Source organism: Jatropha curcas, chromosome 9 (genome assembly GCF_041381405.1).
Source record: "Jatropha curcas cultivar XTBG-Jc1 chromosome 9, XTBG_Jcur_1.0, whole genome shotgun sequence".
NCBI lineage: Eukaryota > Viridiplantae > Streptophyta > Magnoliopsida > Malpighiales > Euphorbiaceae > Jatropha > Jatropha curcas.
In genome coordinates, this window is record NC_143159.1 from 6,588,634 (window position 1) to 6,608,596 (window position 19,963).

A 19,963-nucleotide genomic window follows, 5' to 3' on the forward strand; every position below is an offset into this window, starting at 1 on the left:
GAGTAAATTTATGGATTCAGCCAAAAATCAAACACAATCAGGACATTAACATGGTAACGAATGAGACAATTCTGATTATTAGGTGCTGCACAGTGAACCCTTGATTACGACAAAATCCACAGGCAAAGCCTAACAGTAAGTACACAACATTATCTGACACATAGATTTGGAGGCACAAACACTGAAAGCCAAAAATAAAAATGTAATGAACCATATGGTATCATACAAGTATTCAGGTATAAATACATACATATATACAACTCGACAAAACAAGCTTTGGTTATGTACTGAAGTAATCATCTTGAGAGCTGCAAGGTTACCATTTTGATGTTTCAACATTAGCTGGAGCTCAATTAATCAAAAGAAGATCCAGGTTCTATCCAGGTACATAAAAATCCATCTTCTCCACAGGCAGGTTCAGAACTGATGTTCCCACCTATCCCAAAAAAATAAAAATAAAAAAGAAGCCAATTGTTTCCCACAATTTAGTCTCTAATAGTCGAGAAATCATGTTGAATGAAAAGGTCGGAATGTGGAGTGGAGAAGAATGGTTCAGTGAAGACATGTCACCAAAGAACAAAAATACATTAATTACCTCCTCAAATGGAACAAATACAAAAGGCGCAAGACCCCTCCTGTGTGAAGTGCGCGAAATCTCATCCTCTTGCCAGTCCTCGATGACTTCATCAATGTCTTCTTTAGGTCCACTGACCCCATCACCGTCCACTCTACTTGTAACAAGTGAGAGTACATCCATTCGATTATTAGCCCCAGCAACTGTTCCTCTCAACCTACAGCAGATGATCAGCAAAACTATCAACAGGAAGGAGATACAAACAAAATGGGAGGGAAAAAAAAAAAAAGAGAAAGAAGCCCTTGACAGAGAATGATAGGAGAAATTCATGTTTACAGCCTTGGCAAAGTCATTAACATACACGGGTTCATTTCCAAGTACTCGAGGGTAATCCACTCCTTGTATGGAATAAATGCATTCACACAATTTTGTGGAATTCATTTATAAAAATCCAAACCAAAAAAGGTAGAATTTCCAAATAAATTCTACAAATTTAAACAACCAAAAGCTTTATGAAAAAACTCTTCATCCTCTTAGCCTTCTAACATTATTATGCCAAGGGTATTTTAGGAATAAAAGAAAATGAATTCTCAATTTTTGAATTTATTCCAAACATGAAAATTTCATTTACAAATGAATTCTATATAGAATTCATTTATAAATAAATTCCACATTTCGACTTCATTTATACCGAACAATATGTCAATAATGTATATGCCTTCCCTCCATAAGTGATTAATAACCATAACAAAGTTGACTTATTTACTTACAAGTAAACAAAATTAATCAACGAATCCAGTTTAACCTAACAATTAGTGCCGGGAAACATTTTATCAAAAAGTAAACTCAAACTAATTATAAAACCTAATTATTGCAGTGATTGTACCATTGCCAATTTAACATCAACTAGAGCAACACAAATATATTATGTATATATAATATTTTCATGAACACGTGCTTTAATTAGAATTTTAATTATCTTCTCTATCAAAATATTCCATGGAAACATTGCAAGAGATCTCAAACATACAATGTACAAGGGTCTCTAAAATTTTACTTCATAAGCAGTCGGCACCAAATTTGTACCTCAAGCTAATCAACAAGAATAACTAAATCTTAAATCCCAAACTAGGGGAAAAAAAAACAGCATCAAGCATTAAAGTTTCCAAATACAACTAATTGTAATGGTTAGGCTCAATAAAGATCGAGTAAGATAAACACCCCAAGGGAATTATATTTACCAAACAACCAGAAAATGTATCTCAAAGAACTCAGATGGGTGATAAACAAAACTATCATTCATGCAATAATTGACATTTAGGGTGAACAATCAGACAATGGAAAAGGGAAAAAAAAAAAAGAAACAAAATCCCACCGTTGTATAATGAGTAGCACTAGACTAGAAAAAAAAAACTTTAAAAGGTAGACAGCAACAGCAGACATGAGACATAATAACTGTGCCAAACAATAATGATTTTACCATTGCGTTGGGGGACAGATCACATGAACAAACTCTGCAAGAATATTTAAAAAACAAGGACGACATCTATCTTTGTCAAATAGCACGCGCATTTCCTCGCATGTTATAGAACAACTTTTACTTCTAAATCAAACTCAGTTACAGCCTATCTTCTGTCAGCCTAACAATGGCATGCATACAACTTCGCTTTATCACCAATGCACAAAGCCAATGCAGAAAACTGAATGGCAATTGTTCAGGCAAGAACATTAAATACCTTAAACGTATTTTCCATAGAGTAGGGAGCAAGCCAGGGTACCGGAAAAAAGCTTCAACCTATAATAAATGTCTAAGAATAAAGACCTTCAAAATGAACATTGAATAAAAGTGAAGGAAATAAAATGAGAAAGAAATTTTGCATTTTGGATCAAATTAAACTCTCAAAACTTATAGAAACACTAAATGCAGAAAAGAACATAAAGAATTTGTAGAACAAAGAACCAAATTATAGCAATCCAGTATAGAACTCTACCTTGTCATCAGTCAAAGTGAATCGACCAATAAAAACATCATCAGATTTAGTTGCACGGAGATTCATGCATTTAGCAACCTCCTTCACTGTATGAGAAGAATTCTATACATCACAAAATAACAGATTAAAATGGTTAGAGAGAGATGAAAATATCTATGTTCAACTGAAAATTGAGAGACTGTTACCTTATAAAGAAACCTTCCTGAAGGTAAAAATCTCATGTAACGATAATAGCAAACCTGCAGTAGGAGGGAGAGAAATCAGGATAACAATGACAAAAGCTACTTGAACCAAGTGAGTAGGCATGTTTTCTTTTCCACTTCTAAAATTTTTCCAATCCAATTATAGGCTCAACACAGATGCATCAATCAGGAAAATATCCATACATCCATATTTTCTTGAATATTCAATCTCACTATTCAGTGTACTCTCCACATCTCATTCTGATGCCTGACAGCAAAAGAAGAATACAATCATCGTACATGCATAAAGAAGTTTGAACAGTAAATTCAATATTCCATGCAAATGGCTGACCCATAAATGTACAATGCAATGAGCTTATGAGCACAAAGGAAGTTAGAAGAGTGCATTAATCTGCATTCAGAAGAAAATATTACAACTAACAATGCTCATTTTAATTTTACTTCTCTTATAAACATTTAAACCCAGTTACAGGCGTGGAAAAATAATAGCCATACTGCAAAGGAAGTCCTGTAACTCATGATGGATTAGGATAAAGTGCTATCTGGCTCTAGATAATTTTGATGTAAAGTTGACTGTCTCAACTCAGTAAAGCAGCTGAACAATAATAACCACATTGAACCCATCAGCATCAAGCATCATATTCACATTTACTAAAAGCTACGTCCACCAGCTGTTGTTATCATTAAATGTTGTATACATATACGTATTAAATTATAAATACGGATAGAAATAATATTTTGAATATAAATAGTATTGTATTCCACATTATATGACACAAAATTACAATGTGAACAAATTTTTTCAAAGTCAGGGAAAAATCAAGGCGCAATAAAAAAAATTCAGATGAGGTGAGGCAGGGCAGATTCAAACCATCTCTACCCCACTGCCATTGGCGGGGCAGAGATCACCCTATCAGGTTTTAAGGCAAGGCACAAATTTTCCTTAGGGACAGGGTAAGTTTTCCATCACTGGGTATCATTACAAGTAGACTAACTTAGGTATTTCAACCAGCTGATGATAGGAATACGACTATAGGCCCACTGCTTTACTTGGTTTATTCTAGAAGAGGCAAGAAGAGCAGGAGTGGAAATCAAGGAAGAGGGGACACATCATGAAATCAGTTATGCTTTTGCTGTATATATTGAGTCAGTTTTGGAGAGAGAGGCATCTTTTTGGAGACCTTTTCTGGCTGGGCAGATTATTCTCTGCACAGGCTGTGCCTGGGGGTTGATTCATCAACCATTTTGTCCTTTTATTTCTGTCCCTCCATTGTTCTTTTATTCACAGCGCTTTCATTATCTTTGTAAATCCAGATTTGCAATTAATGCAAAGTTATCCTCTCCAGATCTTGCTTGTTAATCTCCTGAATTAATTCTGCTGTTATATTTATTTGTTCATCAATGTTCACTTCTCTAACATATGATTATCTTGAAAAACTATAATTCCACCCACCGAAAATAGCTTTTTTTCCTTGAGAGATTTTCAATACGTGAGTTATGATCTGCCAAAGAAATGCATGGTCACAAAAAGTTCACTAAGAGCACAGAGCATGACATGTCGCAATCTACTTACAATTTCACATTACAAGTTGTAAATTTGATAAACTCCTCAAATTACAAAAATTACACAAGCTTTCATACTCATAAAACTACAGTTTCCTTGAAAACTGATGAAAATTGAAGAAGATATTGGCCTTTCCTTCCTGCTGAAGTACATTTTTCTTGCATTATGTTGTTCTAGCCTAATTTTATAACTCAAGACCTTATGCAAGAACCATAATTGCATGAATTGCAAATTATCCAAAAAAGTATTGTGTAAACAGGACATAAGCATACCAAATGAACAGGATTGGTGACCGTCCACTCTCTCACACCAGTACGAATATAGGTGTTCCTACTCACATAGAGACCTGACACATGAGAAATAGTAATACATTTTGAAGTTACTTTTTGTAGATCCAAATATAAAGATAAGACGATCAAAATTGAAAAATGAAAGGAGAAGGCATGGATACAATCAATTTTCATTGACAAAAATGCAAAGAAGTCAGTTTTGTTCATGCCAAAGCCAAACTTCTATCTTCATTTTTTATTATTTTCGCCAAAAATTTCAACAATTATAGCCTGAAGTGGTCTCTGCTACTTATACATAAAAGAGAAACAAAGCACAGAACTTATTAAATATTAATCCTTTCACCACCAATAGTTAACAACATAAATATGATGAAAATAAAAACAAAAATATAAGATATGCCTCACTTCAACTTCCATCCCTTATTACTATAAGAATACAGAAATTACTTTCCATTCAAATTAATTTTGACAACTTGAGTTTCTCAACATTCTTTTATTATAGTAAAAGACCATATTCTTCAATTTTGAGACGGCAATATTTAAGAATCTTGGCCTTCAAAGATAACAAAGATAAAATATCTGTTTTGGAAAGACAAAATATTTGTTTCAGAAAGTATCGTTAAGAAGAATGATAGATAGAAATTGGACATGCCTAAATATCTAGATATGAGTGTTACAATGTCTTGATAAGTGAAACAACATCATCAAATGCAAGAGAAAATATATTCTTGAGACTTTGAAGGGGAAAAGAAAGAGGAGAGAAGGAAGATATAGCTCTAGTAGTATAGAGAATAACAAAAAGAAGTATAAGAATTGTATTTTAACTTTTCTGAAGAAAAATTTGAAAGATAAACTCATGAACTGACTGGTGTTTTATTATAGAAGCTTGAACTAATTGGTACTTTACCAGAGAGGAGAAAAAAAATTGGCACCCAACTTTGAAAAATGTAGACCCACATTGTTAGAGTTAAGAACACAGCAGAGATAAATTAAAGAGAAGATAGAAGAAGAAACTGAGGTTAGATGAAATTAGAGATTGGAACTTCCATTAAATGAGATTTCAGATTTACAAGCAGGTCTTGATTGAGGAACAAGAAAGATAATAACAGAAAGGGAAAATAAAGTAAAAAGGTTGCAAGCAACCCCTAGGACCAGCCCGATACAGAGCGAGACCCCCTGCCAAAAATAACAAACTCTGTGATTTTTTTGATAGCCTCTCATTCCAATCACTAGCTATATATTGATTACCCCCTAACAGAATCTGCTGATGTGTCCAGCAGAGTTGCTAATTCCTTTGCTGCCCTCTTTGTTCTTTGTTTCTTCTAGAATAAACCTTGTAGGGCCTTGGGCTTTTCTCAACAATCCTATCAAACACAGTGAGCAAGGTAGAGAGGGGGGAATGACAAATTAACAATTTGTTTGGTTAGCAGAGAAAGGGATTGAAAGAAAGAAAGAAGTATGAAATAAAGGATCACAACTTTTCCTTTAGTTTGTTTGCTTAAGGAAGATGGGAGATCAAAGAAAGAGAAATCACAAATTCACATACAAAATCAAGGGGCAAATTGGAAATTAAGGTGAAGAATAGCACTTGCTCCCAATCTTGATGGTGGTTCATGAGCTCATGAAGCATGAAGATTATTATTTATTTTTTATTTTTTTACTTGTTTCTTTCATTTAATTCCTTCCAACGAAACCTCTTCCTTCTTTCTACTTATCCTTCCAACCAAATAGACTCTAAAGTGAAGAGACAGACAAATGCCACATCCTGTATGGAAACTAAATAAACCAAAATAAAGCCACTCTGAAAGACTTTAGGTGGCAAACTAAGTCCAATATACATAGGAAGAGAGAATCAGTTAAGGAACCATAAAAAAATTCAGTAAATCAAGATGAAATAGTGAACTTCTAAATTTCACTTAAAAAAAAAAAAGGAACAAGATTGCTGTTAAACTAAAATTAAAACATACCATCAGTACGGACCCTTGGTCTTAAAAGCCACATTTTCCTCCATGAACTCTCATATTTTGATTGCAAAACCTTATAGTTTTCTACCACTCCAGATAGCTGCATAAAAGATAAGTCCATATTCAAAATTGGATTCAATGAAATGAGAAAAAGATTAATTGGATGCTACCAATATTGAGACTTACCTGCCAAGCCTTTAAGCAAGCACTACGCCAGAATACAGGGTTACGAACAGTGTATCTCCATTTTCGACAAACACAAGCAGCCCTTCCTAAATCATATGGATTCATTCGTAAAAAAATCTGCATAAGAATATATATATTATGGCTCTCAGCTAGAGTTTCTCGTCATCTACAATACAAGTAAAATGCCCTTCTTTTAGAAAGAGCTCGTTGTTTTAACATAGAACTTCTGTTTCAACTGATGCAAATTCCACACATTATTCATGGGACCCATTTCCCCTTTTTTTACAATGATCCATAAACAGATGACTCCAATCTATCAACATTCACAAGTTGCCTCACTATATTGCAACGCTCTAATCAACAAAGTCAAAAGTTGAATGCTCTTTTCTATTTCTTAAGATACCCAACTTAGTCTTCAAGTCAAGACAACCTTCATATCGACTGTCCAACTTATTTAATATAGTAATGGTTGAGTAAATTTTGCATAGCTTGTGTCGTCTCTGTATAACAACAGCTCATTGAAAATAGAAAATCAAATTCAAAACAAAAAAATAATAATAATAATAATACATTGGCATGAACTACCTCCAGTAGCAGCTCATCAGGCAAGCTTCGATGTATCAGTGCAGGATCATAATTTTGTCTTCTAACTGCACTCTCATATGGTGCAACTGGTCGAACGTTAATCCCATAAAGATCTGAAACGAAACCTTGAAACCATAAGAAAACATAAAAATACACAAACATGGCCAAACGATAATAATTAAAACGAAAATTAAAAAAGAAAGAGAAAAACGAAATGAAGCAGTGACATTGGGCATTACCAAGCCAGGGTCTTCGCGTAACTAAGTACTGGACAGTCTTCAATTGCAAAGCTGTCTCGAGCTCGGCAGGAACTTGAAATGCCAAATCTATAAATCATTGTAAAGAATAATTAAAAAGAAAAAAAAATATGAACTTATTTGATCAGGATAACAGAAAAATAGACTTTCATGGCTGTGTTTGGATAGCTAGAAAATGTGTTTTAAATTTCTCATTATCAGATAGATGGTGATAATTACCAAAATCCACACCTACAAGCATCTAATTCGGGAAACTTGCATCAGTTACACTATGATCAAAATTTGATTTAGCTTCCATATATCTCAGTTAATGTAAGTCTCTTTCAGAGCTTTCAATTATATAAAACGAAAATTTCTCAAAAAAATATATATATAAAACGAAAAGATTACGAGGGTAAATTATGAAATTGAAATAGCAAATATTAAACAATAATGAGAATTAGATTACCTGAAGTCATGTGGATTACAGACAGATATAATTTTTCCTGTTTGGCACAAAGATAAGTTTCTGTCTTTCCTTCTCGATTTTCTCGGAAAACTCGGGAAGTGAAAATTGAGAACGAAGAAGGAAAAAGAAAATGGAAGGAGAAGGAGTGTTAGCATACAATCGCGTCTATTAAAAGAGAAAATACCGACTATTGTTACCCTGTTAGAATTGCCCTCCGATCAATGATCTATATGGATAGACCGACTCTGGAAATAAGATACAAAACGACATTAATGTTTGACGTTTTGAATAGTGACCACAAAATAGGGACAATTCAATGGAACAGAAACATTCTAATTTTCATTACTTAATGCGGGATTTAGAGGGCGTTTGTCCAACAGCTAATATCATCTTTTGTTCAGTATTGTTACTGACTGTACTACTGTTTTGATTTTTGGTTTTTTCTTTCCAAATTAAATATTTGTTTTTTAGGAATCAAGTTAACGAAAAAGTGTTTGGTTTCTTATAACCTAATAAAACTAGTAAATAGATAGTTATAAATACTATGATATTTGATTCGACTGATAATATATTTAGATGGAAATCTTTTATATACAAATAATCGTAAGTAATTTTTATCCACGATGTTATAGTTTAAAATTTAAAATTATTACTATGAAAATGATTTTATGAATGACGTAAATATAAAATTACTCAATTTCAAAATCGGTAAAGAAAGCTCCGGTCCTTCAAATGGAAATGGAAAATGTTAAGAAATTTGTGAATTTGTTGATTTGTGCACTTTAGATTGATGGCCAAAAAAGATTATACAAAATATGGGATAAACCAGACATGACTTAAATACAGCATTCCTCTCTGCCATGGTTTTTCAATGACAGTCTGTCGTTTGATTTACAAAGTTTGTCTTTTACCAAAACGATAAAGTCGTTACCATCAAACAGGTCATTTCATTTAAACAAACGACATTCTTCCCCAACCTATTTGCGAATTTCCGGTCGTTCAACTGCACAAGAGCAATCCATAAATAAAATTAATTTCCAACTTCCAAGAAAAATACTTCACACTGCTTCAAATTGAAAGTAATTTAGAAGCCTACTTCCAATAGCTAATGACTTATTAATGGGCTTATATTAAAGCTTAGATCCATTACAAGTCACAACTGGACTGATGTTTCTTTAATTGGATCTTGGCCCGACATTGGTGTTTTCGAGTGAGAAAAGTTACTCATTTTCATGTTTTTTATTAGATTATCAAAAATTTTTATATCTAATTGCTACTATAAAATTTTTTATTACCTAAAGTGCTTTAGATTCATATCTCATTAGCAACCTATTTTTCCCTTTTTTTTTCCAATTATTTAGAAATATATAGCACCTTAGCCTAAGCAACAAAGACCATATATACTTAAATTAAATAAAATAATTTTCTCGCACATGATTTGTTTTTACTTAAAAATCAAAAAAAAAAATATATATATATATATATATAAATAAATATACTCCCTCCATCTCCAATAGATAGTCCACTTTCTTTTTTCATAAAAATTAAGAATTGAAAGTTATTATGATGAGTGGACATTTTTATTGCCATAATTTTCCTATTACACTCGTCTTAAACAATACACGAGCAATTATTATATTGAAATAATAAAAATCATATTAATAATATAAAATAATAAATATAAATTCTAATTAATGAGAGTGACTAACATTGATGACTTTTTAAAATTTAAAAGGAAAAAATATAAAAAATAACACTTATTAGTAACACATAGATTGAAAGGAAAAGTGATTTGAGAAAAGTAACGAATTAATGAAGATTATAGAAGATAAGATAAAATTTAACAAATGCATAATAGATAATTTAAAGATTAACTGTTAATTATAATATTAAAAAAATAAGTTATTTATATTTTTAAATATAAATATAGTAGCATTAATTAAAAAATGTCCTAAAAAAATAGTAACAAAAAGTCAAATATTGCAATATTGACAAACCAATACGTAGTGGACTGTTTTTCCTGAACAATTAGTAGCAGTTTTTATGGATAAAAAGCAGGTTGTTTGTGGTGGTGGTGGTTAGAGGTTAACATCTGTTAATGGTCTGTTTTTACTTTTTAACTGCCAGACAAGACAACATTCATATTATGATAATGAAGGTAGTTCAAGCATTAATTCAAAGCCGATCTTTAAAGATTCCAAAAAATATAAGGTCTTCAATTGGAGTTTATAAAAGTTTTATTGAGTATAATTTAAAAAAAAAAAAAAAAGTTATTCTCAATTGTATAAAAGGTCCCCAATTGTATAAATTTTTAATTTGGATTCTTTTGATAATGTGTATTTCCGTTATCTCAAAATATAAAATTATTTAAGGTTTTTATACTGAGATTAAAAAAATAATTAGTTCTCTAAAATTATAATAAAATTAAAAATAATTTACTCAAATTATCATTTATCTCAAAATGAAGGGTGACCCATGAAAAATAATTGTTTTATCTAATATAAATAGAGGTAAAATTAAAAATAAATTATTTATTATTCTTTAAAATGCTCTACATGTCTTTATGTTTTGGAAAAAGAAAATCACACTGGAACTGACTTTTACTTTGCGAGATAACTATTAAATTACTGCTATGTAAAGAGAATCTTTATTTCTAATTGTATAGCTTATTGTAAACAGACGGGGCCTTGGATTCAACTTTTTTCATGCAGTGGGTAGTTGATTGGGGGCCTAATAACCGGATCAAAAGTATTTGGTAATGATTCTAATGAGGAACGGATGGTTGACAAAACTTTCAATCCATTGGTGATTCCATCAGGTGGATGTAGGAGCTTCTTGCAAATTATTATTTGTATTTTATATAAATAGACTAAAATATCATATCGCTCATAACGCAATATATCTCTCATATTTTTTTTCTTCTAAAGTTAATATATTTTATTGATCGACATATATTAACTGTGTTGTATTGTGTTTTTATTAGATAATTGATAGTTTTTATTAATATGTTTAATTTTTTGAGAGGAAATATGTTTATTAATATTAAGATACATAGTTTGATCTATAGGCGCATAGATTTTATTAATTAATATACATAGTTTAATTAATTTTTTTATTTTTTAATTCATTAGAAATAGATTAGAAATATTTTATATGTAAATTTTAATTTATTTGAAAAATATTTTTATTGGTCATTTTACATATTAATAGCAACAATTAATTACACATTTACCAAATATTCATTATTCATCCGCTACCAATAATAACTATCCGCTATCAGCAATTGCCGTTAGCTGTTTGGAATCCTTGAACCAAACAGGGCCTTAAATTTTTATTTATGCTAATTATGGTATTATTATTTTTGTAAGCATATACATTCGAGTTAGATAAGCCTCCTTATTTTTTACTGCCGGTGTTTTTTTTTTATATTTTGAGCAGTATTATTTATTGATTGATTGATTGATTTTTAATTTTTTAATTAATATTGATATATTAACGAGCTAATAAGAAATAAAAAAAAAATACTCCTGTTGAGATTAATTGTCTACGTCAATTGAATTTTATACGTATACGACAGTACGGTTAACTACTATCAATGTCAGTCTAGTTTTTGGGCCTATGACAGTTGGAAAATACCAAAGAGTCAAAGAGAGACACAATTTGGATACATGTGGGACACTAAAGAGAGAAATTTACAACTATTTTGGAAAATGGATGTGGGCGTTTTAACAATACCATCATCCCTCCCTCCCACACAAAAGATAAAATTATTTATATTTTTACACATTAAAAAAATTAATTAATAAAATAGTTACTTTTACCTACAATAAATGTCTCAATAAAATATATGTATAAATAAAATTAGTGTAAAAAATATGTCACTATTGTAGAACAATTAATGTTCTACATTAAATTAGACATCACTTACAATAATAAACATTTTGAACAGAAAACTTATTGATAATAACATATTAAATAGGAATAAATTAGAAAATTAAGAAGTTAATTACATTATAAAAGAGAAAGTAGCCTATAATTCGAGATAATTAAAAAAAAAAGAAGAAAATTTATATTTGTGGGACGGAATGATTAGCCAGTATGGGTTACAACAGTTCGAGTTTATTTGGGTAATCAATCCTATTTGGTCATAATAGGACGAGTTCAAGTAGTTAATAAATTTATTCAAATAGTATTTTTACTATTTGGTTTGAGTTTGGGTTCAAGAATTTGAATACTTACCTATTCATTATCTATTTAATTTATATTTTAAAACATTAAAAATATTTTTTTCACAAAAAATAAATATACCTTTGTAATTATATTTAACATAGATATTGTTCTTTTTATTAAGTAAACATAGAATTTTATCATTTTTATTTGTTTATTTTTAAAATTAAAAAATACATTTTTTAATAGATATTTAAATAGGTTCAAATATTAAACAAGTGATTTAATTGGTTTGAGACAAGTTTAGGAATTAAAAGTGAATTTTTAACGAGTTCAAAATGAGTTCAGGTTAAAATTAGCAATAGATTGGACGGACACATGCTTAAGATGTATTATATATGAATCCAATTATAAGTTAAGCATCTAAACATCTCTACCATTCAATTACTACTACTTTTTAATATCATAATCTGTTTAATATTAAAAAGATTCTTTTATTTTTTCAGTTTTAAAATAAAGAATAAGTAAATATGATAATTTTTTTAACGTTCTAAATATAATTATTTTTACTAACAGATACTAATTATATTTAGAAAATTGTGTATTCATAATTATTTTTTAAAAATAATTATTTTTTAAATATTAATTAAATATGTGATGGTTGATAGTAAAATCTTTGAACTCATGTCCCATACAAATAGTGAGATATTATTTAAACTCCTTTGAATTTGATTATTCAAAATTGGATCAGATTGGATTATATGGATGGATAAAATTGTCATCCTTAAGTTGGATCCGTAATTTATAATTAGATTCAAATAATACATTTGAAGCGAGTATATGATTCAAAAATTCAATAATCCTCATTTTTTTTTTAATGATTTGATTAGATATGGCAGACAATGGAGATATTTTATTTTATTTTATTTTTTACAATTGTATCAAATAATATTCACCTTTTATTTTTATTTTTTAATATTTTGGCCTTTTTCCACACGTGGAATCTAATGAATAGCAAGGGTCATCAAGTGGTGAGTTCGTTTTTCTTCATAGCGCTTCTTGATTCTTGAATTTAATTCTGACTAACGGAAAGATTAGAAATTTTAATTAGGGAATCACATCTCTTAGTGGGTCATTAATATTTTTAATCAACATCACATGGTAATAATAATGATATGTGTGGAAATTTCATTTCAAGAATCTTATCAATAGAAGTTGATTCATTGACACATGTGCATGCCAAATATATGAATTCATCCTTATATTTTATAAAAAATATTTTATGGTACTTTAAATTTTACAAAGTACCTATTATATTTATAAAACTATGAATTTTATATTTCTAATATACGAGCATCTAGCAATAATATATATTTTTTTTCATATTTTTAATTTTTACATGCAAAATATTAATTTGATGTGTGATTATTATAACTTTAGAATAATAACTTTCATATTTTTAATCATTTAATAAGTATTTAATTAATCTAAATTTAAAATTAAAATATTTAATAGAAAAATATACAAGTTAAGCGGTTCAATAATTGTGATTACATTAACATTTTCAAGGATAACTTTTTTTGTAAATAATACAAAATCTCTAATTATAAATTTTAGATTCACGAAATTGTTTATTTTTTTTATTACGTATAAAATTTAAGACTCGTTCAAATTCATTTAAAAATCTTAGACCATTGATTCACCAAAGGGACGGTGTTGCCTAACCGGAGGTTCTTGTCACTTGGAAGCAAGCTCATAAAATAATTAAACATAGTACCTTTCAAATAATTCTTGCGACAACTTGCAAGCAAAATATATTAAGGTTTATGTAGCATTGATGAATACTTGAATAGTTTTTGAAAGAGAGACACGATAGAGACCCTATTGCTGATTGCTGATGCAACTAATACATCTGAAAGACTTCTAGTGGGCCTTGGGCTTTCAATTCTCAACAATTATGGGTCCCTTTCTATGAATGAAAACAATTAGGTCTCTACTGCCATCTCATCATTTCCTATTCACGTAGGTCCCTACTATTTTTTTAATATAAGACATGGCAAGTTGCACTTTCGTCCCTGCCAATATGTTTGAATTACACCCACACTTTTCTTCTCGTTCTTATCTCTAATGGAGGAAAAATTTCCATTTCATTGTCATCAAATAGAAGAAGTCAAATTCGCAGCTTAATCAATAATTGAAGCAAGAGTATCTGAAAATAGTATTCATGATTTGAATCTTACCAATATAAAATATAAACTCTATATTTAGATTTAGAAAATCTAACCAAAATAAAATCAAATATCATATTTGTCGGTTGTTGTATGACGGTATTAAAATTTAAATAGACTAAGTAATAGTAACATTTGAATATTAAAAGTGGGGAAGGGATAGAACCTCTTGACTAATAGTTTACAAGTAATTTCATATTGATTTATATATTTTTAAAATAAAATAGTTGGTCGATGTAATTTATCCTTTTCTAACCCTTTTGTCCTCCTCCACATTTAATAGTCAAAAAAAAAAAAAAAAAAAAGATGAAAAATGACTTAGAATTGCCACAATTAATTAATTATAGTGTCACCTCTGCAAAATCCTTTTTATTATTGTTATCGTGTTCCATTGAAATGTCACTTAAATTTCTTTTTTTTTTTCCACTTCATTTGTCATTTTTAAAAAATTGAGAAAATATTAATTACTTGAAGAATTAGTAAAATTATTAATATTAATTATCTCACATAAAATAAAATTAATGTTTTCTTCAGTCAAATATATAAATTCATCCATGTACTTTATATGAAAAATCTCGTAACACTCTTAATTTTTGTCTTGACCCATCAAACATTTCAATTTATAAAATTACACCTACAAAATACTTCAACTTATAAAAATAAATTGATTAATTACTAATTTGATAGTTAAAAAATTTGAAAAGTATTATTGGAAAAGTCATATTAATTATAAATCGAATCAATCTCTTACACAAGTACATAAAAAAATTCGTAATAAAAAAATTCGTAATTTTAAAGGCATAGTAAATTTTTATATAAAATTTTTAATATGCCATAAAATTTTTTTGGAAAAATATAAGGATAAATAACTTGGCTGCCTCCCTCCCACTTGGGTTGGCTGACTCGTGAAATTGTTGTCTTTCAGAGCTTTGATGGAACACTTGAAAAATTAATTATTAATGATTTGTATTTAGATTTGTAAAGTCGATTGGAGCACACTATGGCCGGTGGCCCGTCGTTTTGTTTTGTTTTGTTTTGTTTTAAACATGATTATTATTCTTATTTTAAATAAAAACAAATTACATTAGTAGGCACCCTCTTCATCACTTAGCGTGACTCATAACTCATTGATTGATAACCATAATTATTTTTCTGTTAGTGCTTAAGTCCTTTAATTAAAATTATGCAGCTAATCCTATGTCATCACTTGATTCATGATATTGCTTATCCAATTCACTTAGATTGTGAGTTTTTTTATTCTACCCATTGTGGGTTTTAATTTGGGTTAACATGTCTTTCTCATCAATGGATGTCACTTTGGATAATCTGTTAATAGGAATCTTTCTTCATATATATATTATGAGTCTATTCCGCAAAATTAGCTATTTTAGTAGTCTATTTATATATATACACTATGAGCCTGTTCGATAACATTAGTTGTTTTGGTAACTGTGTTTAGTAGCGTTTTTAGCTGTTAACTATTTGAGTAACTCCTCATGAAATGATAAAAATTAAACGTTACATGAGTTAACTTTTCATAACATACTATCTTAACCTCTAAAAACTAGTTCAAACGCTATATTAACGAACACAATAAAAAAAATCTTCAATTTAACGTTTTTTATAATTTTGACATCTTATATTTTATTATATATAATTGGTGTTCAAATTCAGCTGACATTGTTGTTAAATCTAATTAGTGAAGACCTCATGCGAGTTGTTGCTAAGTAGGAAATCCATCACTTTCCAATTGGCTAGGCTCATCACATGAAATTGAATTTTAAAATTTGAGTAGAAAAGGATTGCATTCTCTTTTGCTAAATTGTTTATGCATCAATCAACATTGAATTGTTATGTGTGATGAACAAAATGTCAAATGTTAACGGAGGTACAAACTGTGCTACCAGGTTTTATCGGTATAAAAATATTATTTACACTTGAAGATTTAAAATTTCTAATAAAAAAAATGAACAATTTATGTTAGTATTTTGAACTGTCAAAGAAAAATAATAAAATTAAATTAAAATTATAATAAAATAATAAAATAAGAATAAATGGAGAAGTAAAAAAAAAAAAAAGTGACCAAAGGTGAAAATACTCATCAGTATCTATTAGAAAAATTACAATAGCAAATTAAGAAGATTATTTATTAGCCATAATTAAAAATGTATAACATTGTTGCTGCCATGTCTCAAACTTTTAAACTTATATTTTAAAATAAAATACTATCCTATTTATTATTTTTACTGATATTTTTTTTATTTTCACATAATATTTTTCTATGCATTTCATGAACTCAATATTAATTTTAAAAATAATTCTAATATCATTAAATTATAATTTATTGGTTGTGTTCTTTTGTAATTTATGTCATTTAATTTTTTATATTATTATATAAGGAAAATTTTAAAAATTTTTCAGAGTTTGGCAGAGGAGCCTATGATAGATATTTGATAGAACAAAGAAACCAAAAACATCTTAAAACGGTTTTTTTTTTTCTTTGAAACAAAAATCTTTTTCGTTCTTTCCTTCTTTAGAAAAAAAAAAGAGTGAAAATAATTGAAGGTGAAATATAATAAATATATTTATAAATGTTGAGAGATGAAGCAAAGGACAACATTTTTGGATAGAATCAAATGAACCGCAGAGGGGCACACCATGTGGCATGTGTGTTCTCTTCCTTTCTTAGATTTGGAATCACAATAATAATGTATTGAAACTATTTTCCAAAATTGAAATGTTTCCGAAAATAAATATTATAATATTTATTGTTAAATATGAAAAAAGTCTTGAAAAATATAAATTAATTAACTTATATTTATAAAATTACAATAAATTTATTAATGTCTAGAAATTTTTTTTCGGAAAAGTCATTTTCTTCCAAAATACTCAATTTTCTTTTTTTTATCAAGAAAATATTTCTCTTAACTGATATTTCTGAATACACACACACACACACATATATATATATATATATATATATATATTCAATATAATTTATTACAATTTTATCAATTATTTCAAAGTAATACAAATAATACATGAAGGACAGTCTTCTCTTGAATACTAGATATAGAATAAATTTGTCATAATGAGTGGTAAAGCTATAAATTTTTTACGTGGAGTCATTTGTTCACTAATTTATAATCGTGTATAAGAATTTCTTTTCCTTCTAAACTTGACTTAAAATAAGACCTAATTTAAATAGACAAAAAATAAAATCACTTATATAGTTTAGCAAGTGCAATATAAAAAAAATATATATATCCATGAAAAAACGAAATTACATAAATAATAATAATGGTAGTAGTAAATCAGTAGTTCTATTAATATTAATAGTTTACACTTTTTAATTCTAAACAAAAATTAAAAAACTTAATGAATTATAACTAATTACGTACCACAAAATAATTTTTAAACTACTAAAAATTTTGAAAAATTAGATATACACTATTTAAAGAAACGAATTAATATTTATAAAGTATATTGAGTCACTTGATATGTTTATAATATTTTAAAAATTAGATAAAATTATAAAGTTTTCAAATTATATATTTTACTTAATGAAACTTAAGACAAAATTTCAAAATCATCCCCATACAATAAAATTAATAGTTTTATTGGGGTCAACTGGATAGAAATATGATAAGTATTTTCTTTTTTTTTTTTTCGATTTAAACGTATTTGACCCCACTTATTAAGTTGTGGCACCCGATCACTAAAATTGCATAACAAAATTGATCGATGTAATAAGAAATCTTAATTAAAAACTGAAATGTAAATTTAAAATAATTGATAGACATTTAAAGAGATTGGCTAGATAAATTATTTGACTATTTTATTCATATCTTGTTTTTCATAAACTAGTTATTGATAACGGATATAAAATATTTAAACCACTAGATCCAACGTAAGAACAAAGTGTATTATTAGACTCCAAAAAGCAGAAATAATAATTTATCTCATAAATTTTTATAAATTGCATACTTGTCTAAATAAAATCGAAGCAATTGCAAAACAAATCAAAGTAAAATAAATACTCTAAATGAAATGGAAATAAACTATAAGAAAATAATGAAAATATAAATAATATAGATATGTGTAAAACAAATGCAAATTTGTGATTTATTTGATAAAAAACATAATTTGCAAAAAAATGAGAAAAGTAGCTTTAAAATTATTTTTTATTTAAATTATTTTTCAACAATAAATGAAGCCTCAATTATTTTATAATAGAAATTTTAGCCGTATTGAAAATTCTTTAAAACTGAGGTATCAAAGCTTTTTCCTCAAACATTTTGCATTAAAAACAACAAATTCTTATATATTAATAGCTTTTTCTTAAAAAAATTTAAAAAACTCACGTGTGTAATTAATAATAATAATAATAATAATAATGAATTCGAAAATAAAAGAACTATTAGTATTAGAAAAAAAAAAAACTATTGGACATAAAAATGTCTCACGTGCATAATGGTGCGGTTGGTGACTTTGAAAACAGTTAAATGTAACCACCGTGTCCCTAATAAGGACACTAAAGCCAACCAATACCTGATCCAGCCTATCACTCTATTACCTTTTACAAATAAAGTACACACACATATGGAGCAGGTGTCTCCTATTGGCTTAGATAGTTGGATTTATTACCTATTGTATGTCTTTTATTTATTACTACTTTGCAATGTTAATTAATATACAAATGGAATATAGTCCAATTTGGCATCCTAAAACTTATTTTAAAAAATAAAAAAGATCGATCTTTTGAATTAATTTAATATTTTAAACTTTTTAAAATAATTAAAATATTAGATTTGGTCACTTTTGAGTCAATTTAGCTCATAAATTTATTTTAATTTTTAAAAATTAATGAATTGATTTAATTTAACCGGATTGACTTTTATCCGTCTCGTTCTATACCAAAAACCCTCACATCAAAGTTTTCTGGCACTTCTTAATTAATTGCGGTTCAAAATCTTTAAAACTATTATTTTTTCAATACATAGTAAATTCATAAAACATGCAGTGTAATATTAATATGTTCAATATGAGAAATGCGTGGATTTCATATGTAATAAATTCAATAATAAAGGTCAATTTTAAAATGTTCAAAAGTATATATATATATATATGAACTCAAAATCATTAGTTAGGCTATAAAGAAGAACAAAATATTCTTCATGTGTCGTTTTTCTCTATTCCAGATTTAATTATTTTTTAATAAATTATATAACCTGATTCGAAATATAATTTTAATTAATGTTTATATAATAATTTTCACATTTTAATCATTCTAAACAAATTCTAAGGTTAAATTGATAGAAAAAATCAAATATGATCATTTAATCTGTCTTAACGAGTTTCGGTGTCAAATAGTTTTACAGACCTAATGTAAAAGGAAAAAGTCCTCGTGTATTTGGTATGCTATTATTTATTTATTTATTTATTTATTTTTTATGTATTGGATGTAGGCAAGCCAATTCCATATTTCATTACTTAATTTAATTTT

General features: G+C 28.1%; 1 protein-coding gene across 2 annotated transcripts; it reads right to left on the reverse strand.

The window, feature by feature from the left end:
* Nucleotides 1-45: 45 nt before the first annotated feature.
* Nucleotides 46-8,271, reverse strand: FBP7 (F-box protein 7). 2 transcript variants are annotated; one of them, XM_020681225.1, is made up of 11 exons: nucleotides 8,063-8,271; nucleotides 7,597-7,683; nucleotides 7,358-7,482; nucleotides 6,773-6,889; nucleotides 6,590-6,686; nucleotides 4,605-4,678; nucleotides 2,751-2,804; nucleotides 2,566-2,667; nucleotides 2,311-2,369; nucleotides 596-791; nucleotides 46-436 (listed from the first exon to the last, which is right to left on the reverse strand). In XM_020681225.1, the coding sequence occupies exons 1-11, from the start codon at nucleotides 8,070-8,072 to the stop codon at nucleotides 377-379; spliced, it is 981 nt and encodes a 326-aa protein (XP_020536884.1). In that variant the 5' UTR covers nucleotides 8,073-8,271; the 3' UTR covers nucleotides 46-376. The 2 variants fall into 2 exon arrangements, with proteins under 2 accessions (XP_020536884.1, XP_012078257.1); XM_012222867.4 differs by having other exon boundaries at nucleotides 7,358-7,470; nucleotides 8,063-8,270.
* Between the last annotated feature and the right edge of the window lie 11,692 nt (nucleotides 8,272-19,963).